This window comes from Arachis ipaensis, chromosome B08 (assembly GCF_000816755.2).
Source record: "Arachis ipaensis cultivar K30076 chromosome B08, Araip1.1, whole genome shotgun sequence".
NCBI lineage: Eukaryota > Viridiplantae > Streptophyta > Magnoliopsida > Fabales > Fabaceae > Arachis > Arachis ipaensis.
In genome coordinates, this window is record NC_029792.2 from 33080356 (window position 1) to 33088228 (window position 7873).

General features: G+C 36.4%; 1 protein-coding gene across 1 annotated transcript; it reads right to left on the reverse strand.

Annotated features, from left to right (window-relative positions):
* Positions 1304-2131, reverse strand: LOC110265284. The gene is made up of 2 exons (XM_021108207.1): positions 1586-2131; positions 1304-1505 (listed from the first exon to the last, which is right to left on the reverse strand). The coding sequence occupies exons 1-2, from the start codon at positions 2129-2131 to the stop codon at positions 1359-1361; spliced, it is 693 nt and encodes a 230-aa protein (XP_020963866.1). The 3' UTR covers positions 1304-1358.

Genomic DNA, 7873 nt, shown 5'->3' on the forward strand with positions numbered 1-7873 from the left:
AGTTCGAACCTTAGTGGTTCGAATTATGTATGGGAGAGGTTCGAGCCTTAGTGGTTCGAATTATTCAAAAACGTACAACACTAAATCGAACCATGTTGGTTCGAATTATGAAGGAGTGCAATTCGAACCGGCTTGGTTCGAATTATATTAAAATACACTTTGGCTCATTGCTGAAACGAAATTGAATTTGGCGCATTTTGGTTACAAGATTCTTGCTTTGGCTCAAATTGGTTTTTTGCCCTTTATGAAAATTCATTTGTGTTATCGTTTTATACTATTTTTCGTATACGCATGAATCTTGTTTATGAATACTTTTCTTATATATGATTGACGATTTGTTGTGTACAACAGTGAATGGAACAAAATAGCAGAACTAAAGTATAAGGGTGAGAAAAAATATGAAATTGAATACTATATTTATCTTTAAACAATAATGAGAATATATAATATTACGCTTAAGTGAAAAAAATTACAAAACTTCATATACAAAAAAAAAAAATATTATAATACTCTTTTAATATATGCGTAATAATTGCATTCATACAAATAAAACTACACTAAGAGAGACCTAATTTTTTCTCTCTAATTAGACTCATCGCCCGCACTTACTAATTATGTTTTTCTTGCAAAACTAATTGCTTACACATAATAGATTAAGCCACATGTCAAAACGTGATTTACAAGTTCTTACTATCTATGATGTCATATTATCGACATCTTTTTGTGATTTGTAAATGTAATTGCTATCTCTACATCTTGAACTACAACTAAAAAATTATTTAATACAGACAAATTTACAGACAGATTTAGTCTTTATTATAGACGAATTTTTGGTTACCGACGAAATTACCGACAGATTTTGTCCTTCTGTAAAAGTCTCGTCGAAAATTATTTACTAACGGATTTTTTCCGTCGAAAAATTACCGATGAATTTTTACCAGTTACGGACAGATTTTCCCTCGGTAAATTCTCCCCTCCATTTCCCTGAAACGTCAAAATTTTCGACGGATTTTCCGTCGGTAATTATAGAGATTTTTCGACAGATTTTCCGTCGAAAATTAGAGACAGATTGTTCAACGGATTTTCTGTCGGTAATTGGCAACAGATTTTTCGTCTGTAATTGAAACCTTGGAAAATCATCCCAAACTCTGAATACGGATAGAAAATCCATCTATAAATCCGTCAGTAAGGTAAAATAGAATTTTTTTTAGATTTTTTCATTGAAAAATAAACTTGTTTTCATACAAAATAAATATGGTACATTTATAACTTGTTTTCATTAGCACAAGTTAATTGTTCTACACTCCACACTTCACAAACTGAAATCCAAAACGTGTATTTAAGTATTAAAATAGAAATTATATTGTGAGCTTTGGCTCTATTATCATCGTCCCCTGGGCCTTGACTAGTTTCATTCTCGGCAAGTAGCTTCTCTTGAATAGTCCCTCAACTATGTTGCCACATACAAAGTTGAAGCATCCAAAATCTTCCTTTCTTCTCATTTCCTGCACAAATATCATTATTATCAAAGCATTAGTTTTGAAAGCAAAACTGATAGAAAGAAAGGTTTGTACTATACTAATACCTTAGGTGGATTATAATCCCAGTTCATGTGAAGTGCTTTCCTTCTGCAGCTTCTTCTTCTACTCATCATGATTAGTTCTCCAAGTGTTGGTACCTTCCTCATCGTCATCTCACTGCCATTAGCACACTCTCCATCATCAACATCTTCTTCTGCCTTTACTTTTGCTGGTTGAGTCAAAAACAGAAAGTTCTCGTCCCTTTTAAGAAAGCCTAATTTTGGTTTCAACTTCAGGTTCAACTCTCTATCTTGTGTAACTCTCTGTCTCTGAGCAAGTTGCCCACAATGTGGTTTCAACTTCAGGTTCAACCAATGACTTTTCCCCATTGATTCATCAATGTCAAACCTAAATGGTTCAAGCTCCATGCCAGTAATAGCTTCACTACTCTCATCATTGGGAACAATGTTAGCTAGTGAAGAAGAATAAAGTGAGAAATTAGGTAGTGGTGTTCCAGGTTTTTCTTCCCAAAAAAAGGAAACTGAGGCTATTAGTTTGAGTGGAGGTTCAGGACAAGGAAACTGACTGCTACATGAACACAACTCTGGCATATATTATAGGTGCAGGGAAGTGGCAGCATTAAAATAGGACATGTTAATACAATTAAAATAGTAGAATAGGACATCTCTTAAGAAAGTGATGGTTTCAGTGGCTAAGAGAAGGGGGGGTTGAATCTTAGCCTCCTTTTTGCTTGATTACACTTTCCGGTCTTTGAGGAGACTTTTCTGTTTTTGCCTCGTCCCTAGCCACGAGACTCTTTATTTTTGTCTCGTCACTTGGCACGAGATATTTTTTGGTTTTAGCTCCTGTGTAGTAGAAACAGAAATGGAGTAGTAGAGAAAGAGAATTACACCCAGATATATCCTGGTTCAGCTGCTAAGTGCAGTGCAGCCTAGATCCAGTCTCCATCACAACTATGATGGAATTTCACTATAATCAATCCTGATTACAAGCTGTAAAGTGCTAACCCAACTTACAAGGGATTCCCACAGAATCATGAAACACAACATAGATGAACAAATGAGCTCTATGGACATCTATGACTTTTTCTTTTAATTTTGCACTCTCTGCCTTTTTCCGCTCTATGGTTTTTTCATACAAACCTCACTGTTTGCCTTTTTCCATGAGACTCAAGACATGAAAAAATTAAACAGAAAAATACTAAACAGAATACATTGAAGGAGAAGAAAATCTGTAAGCTTAGGTAGCTCTGAGAATCCTGTGCCTTGCACTCTCACTGCTTACTTCTAACTCCTTGCTCCAAACAGTGGTTGTTCTCCCTTTTTATAGAAGAGAGAAGCCTCCACACTTGAAGCCAAAACCCAAGCCAACTTCTTCTTCTTCAATAAACAAAACCGGTTCGGCCACATAGAGAGAGAAGAGATAACCATGCAAAACCCAACATGAAATTACCTCTAGTCCTTTCTTGGTCACCACTCTTCATCAATCCGAGCTCTCCATCCTTGGCTTGCTCTCCAAGATGAATTTCTGGCCCTTGATGCTTCATGATGATGATGACTTCATCTGCTTCAATCTCTGCCTCTACCATCACTTCGCCACTCTAGCTACTTCCTGTGGTGGTTGAGCAGAATCAAAGACAAGTCACGCCTCCAAGAATCTCCTCCTTGCTGGCTGAATCTCCTTCTTCTTTTTTTGGGTATGAGGAGCCCGAGATTACCTCACCAAATCTTACCATTATTGGTGATAATCTCAGCCACTACATACTTTTATTTTGTTATGTTTTCTTGCCATCATTGTGATGGTCTTTAAACTTGCTCTTCCTTCACTTCGGTAACTCCATGTAGCTTCCATGGTTCCTTGGATAATAACCGAAGCAGAGAAAGAAATGAGAGAGAAGAAAGTTTGAAGAAAAGCAATCAAGTGTATCTGAGTAAATTAATTAAAGTGAATTGCTTTTACTTCCCTTAGGTGGAGTAGTGTGTAACAATGCTAATCCCATCATGTCAACTTGTCAAATTCTCTCTCATAGTTCCCATGCAATAAATGGCAATTGAATGAATTTTGGAATCTATCACATGTTTAAATTCTTGGATCCGTTGGAAGCAATTTTGCTTTCTTTCTTCATTGGTTTCGGATCATGCATGAGGAACTTCCATCAAATATAAAATTGGGCTTAGTTACAACAACATTTAATTTCTAGCCCAATAATAACATTTGCTTTCCTGATGAATTTTTGGATCATGCATTGAGCAAATAGGAAAGCATTTATTTGGGCTTGTAGTAATAATAACTCAATCTGGCCCGATTAGAACAAGAAACAATTCAGCCATACTCATCATATATTCTAGCATCAAACCAAAGCTGAATTTTTTTTATTTAATTGGGCTTGTATCAGAATTTTATTTTTGGCCCAATTAGATACCTGCATCACAAAATTATTAATTAACATATGTTAAATGAAAATAAAATTAATAATTTTGTAATTAATTATTTCAATAATGTTTGTTCATCATCAAAATTAAATTAGAGTTTTCCAAACTCATCAATCTCCCCCTTGATGACAAACATTATTAAAATTGAAATGGAAAGAAATTCTAAAGATTGGAGTATAGAGTACTCCCTTTGAATATGTGAATTTCTCCCCCTTTCTAATTGTCACATGGCTCCCCCTTAATATATGCTGTTTTTACCAAGGGAGGCACTAACCTGTAACAACTTTAATCAAGCTTCAAGTAACAATGTTATTCAACATATTAATTTTGAAAATGTTGAATGCTTGATTTATGAGCAGAATTGGATGATAATCAAAACTCATTTGTTATCAATAAATTGATTTTCTGCTCAAACTACACCATAATCAACCAAAATTTGTTTTTAGCAAAAGACTTGCTGTTCAAAAATATTTTTCAATAAATCAGAGCAATCTTTGTAGGAAAAATATTTTTCAATCATGATTTAATCTTTTCAAACACAGCAATTTTCATCATTAACAGAGGTGATCATGAATTCTTTTCTCAAAGAATTTCATCCCCTGTTCCAGTTTCAATTTTTGGGATTATTTTCCTCCCCCTTTTGACATCAAGGGGCACCTGCAAGAAATATTGAACATGGAAACATAATATGCAAAATATAACCCAGAACATAATCCAAAAGTGTTTAACAAAGTGTCACACAGTTATACGACTATCAGTTTGCAACCTAACATAACAAAATAACAAATTGAGCCAAAGTGTGCCAATATCAAATAGTAACCAGAAAGTTAATCATCAGAGAGATTAAAGTCAGATCCCTCAGCTCCTGCATCACTACCAACTTCATCATCAAGGCTTTCAAGCATTAGACCGACCCTTTCTTGACATTTCTTCCAAGCCGACTCATTTTCATATGCAAGTTTGCGAGCAGACTTGTGAAATTGAACCATGAGTTCGGACATGTTGGAGAATTCTGTGAGGATTTCTCTGAGGAAACCGGTCGTCTTTGAGGATTCTGGGCGGCTCTCAAAGTCGTCATCAGAAGCCATTGATTTCTTTCCCTTTTTAACAGTCTCGCCTCCTTTGATCATAGAGACCTTGTTCTCTACATCTTCATTGGTTAAATCTACCTTAAAGTACTCAAAAATACATGTGAGAAACATTCCATAAGGTAGATTAGCCTTTTTTGTACTCTTCACAGACTCCCACATGTGTCTAATCATAATATAACTAAATGAAATGGAAGATGAAGTAACAAGAGCAAATATTATGAGACAGTCAGATACGGTTACCCTGTTGTGAGAACCACTTTGAGGAGTGAGAATGTGAGTTATGATGCGGTGCAGCAGAGAGTTAGTTGGACCCAAAGCTTTGTGAGTAGGAACAGTTCCATCCAGGCCAGACAAGTTTTCACAAATTTGATGAAGAACCTGCTTGTATGTAACCCCTACATGTGAATCCCATTTATCACTCATGTAAACTTTTGGCCCTTCATCAATGTATCCAAGGGCAGAAGCAATGGTTTCAGAATTCAGGGTGATATGAACCCGTTTCACATAAGAATGAAGGCTGCCATCAATAAACCTCAGATTCGCATAAAACTGTCTTACCAACCCTGGGTACACCATTTTATGAATAAGGAGCAATGGTGACCATTTGAGACTATCAAACAGGGGCTGGAGATTAATTCCTTTGGAGGCCAGAGACTCGAGATTCACTAAGTAAGAGGGGCACAGATGCCGTTTTTCTAAAACTTCTTTGTGAAATTCATAGAAAGCGCACATAGAGAACCTTGAAGGATCAAAATGTGAGTGAGGTTTGTGAAACTTGTTCTTGAAATCCATTGAACCAAGGTTAGTGGGTTCTCTGGTTTCATGAAGCACGAAACCCTTGGCCTTGTGAGAACTCTTTCCGGATGCATGGGGAGTTGATCTCTTCGGAGGTGATGGTGGAGGGGAAGGAATAGGTGATGTATGAGACTCTTCTTCTTCTTCCACGGGGGCCGTTCCTTTCTTCTTTCTTGAGGAGGTTTTTGTGGCAATGACCTTTCTTCTCATTGTGTCTGTTTGTTTTGAGGGAGGTGAGGGTGATGATGATGATGTAGAGTGAATGTGAATGTGAGTGTGTGATTGTGGAGTGGACTATTTTTGAGAGAATAAGAGCCTTTCACTTTTCCTGGGAGCAGTTTTCTTTTTCATGGTTAGGAGAGAAGAGAAGTTGAATATGAAAGGGTGAGGAAGGCCGAACGAAGTGAGGGAGGAGGGAGGTTAGTGGTGCAATAAATGTGGAGTGGAGAGAGATAATAGATGGAGTTATTAACCATTAATGGCGCGGTTATTAACCAAGGGGGGTTTCAAAAACTGAAAAGGATTTTCCTTAAATCAAGGGATTAGTTGGAAGGAAAGATTTGATTTGAAAACATGCTTTTTCCAACAAGATTTGATAAGACAACTAAGGAATTGTGATTTTATTTTAAAAAAATGAGGAACTAACTAAACTGTCATGGTGGGGTCAAAAACTATTAGGTGGGGCCCATAAAATTGAATTCTGCATTGCCTCCCCCTTAATTATTGCTCTTCCATCATGTCCTCATTTTTATCTCGTTCAAACCTACGAGACAAAACTGAACAGAATCAAATATTCACAAGTTATCAATAGAACTTAAATCAACCATTCCCAAACATTTTCTCAAGGTACAGAATCTGTCTTCACAGAGGGGTTTTATAAAAATATCAGCAATTTGGTCTTTAGATTTTACAAATTGAATATCAATAGCACCCTTTTGCACATGCTCTCTAATAAAATGATATTTTATCTCAATGTGCTTGGTTCTTGAGTGCAAAACATGATTTTTTGAAATGTTTATAGCACTCATGTTATCACAAAATAAGGGAATACTATTGATTTTTAATTTGTAATCCTCTAATTGTGTTTTTAACCATATTAATTGTGAACAACAAGCAGAGGCAGAGATATATTCAGCTTCGGTTGTGGATAGAGCCACTGTGGCTTGTTTCTTGCTTGACTACATATTAAGTGAGCTTCCAAGGAAGCAACACATGCCAGATGTGCTCCGTCTATCCACTCTATCTCCCGCATAATCTGCATCACAAAACCCTACTGCACAAAAATCATCAGATTTAGGATACCATAATCCAAAATTACAAGTCCCCTTAATGTATCTAATGATGCGTTTAACAGCCGTAAGATGAGATTCTTTTGGGTGAGATTGAAACCTTGAGAAAACACCCACACTTTGGACAATATCCGGTCTAGAGGAGGTAAGATACATAAGTGAACCTATCATTCCTCTATACCTTGTTTCATCCACATCTTGGCCATCATCATCCTTTTCAAGTTTTGTGTTAGGATGCATTGGTGTACCCATTGACTTGGAATTTTCTAGGCCAAACTTTTTGATAAGCTCTTTTGCATACTTTCCTTGGTGAATAAAAGTACCACCAGGAGTTTGTTTAATTTGGAGGCCAAGAAAGAAGGTTAGCTCTCCCATTAAACTCATTTCAAACTCACTAGTCATAAGTTTTCCAAACTCTTCACACAAGGATACATTGGCCGATCCAAATACAATGTCATCAACATAAACTTGAACAAGAAGTATATCATCATTAGATGCTTTAATAAATAAAGTAGTGTCAGTGGTACCCCTTTGAAAATGATTTTCCAACAAGAAGGCACTAAGCCTTTCATACCAAGCTCTTGGAGCTTGTCTAAGACCATAAAGAGCCTTAGTTAATTTGAAAACATGATTTGGAAACTTTTTATCCTCAAAACCGGGGGGTTGTGCCACATACACCTCTCTATCAATAAACCCATTAAGGAAAGCACATTTAACATCTATTT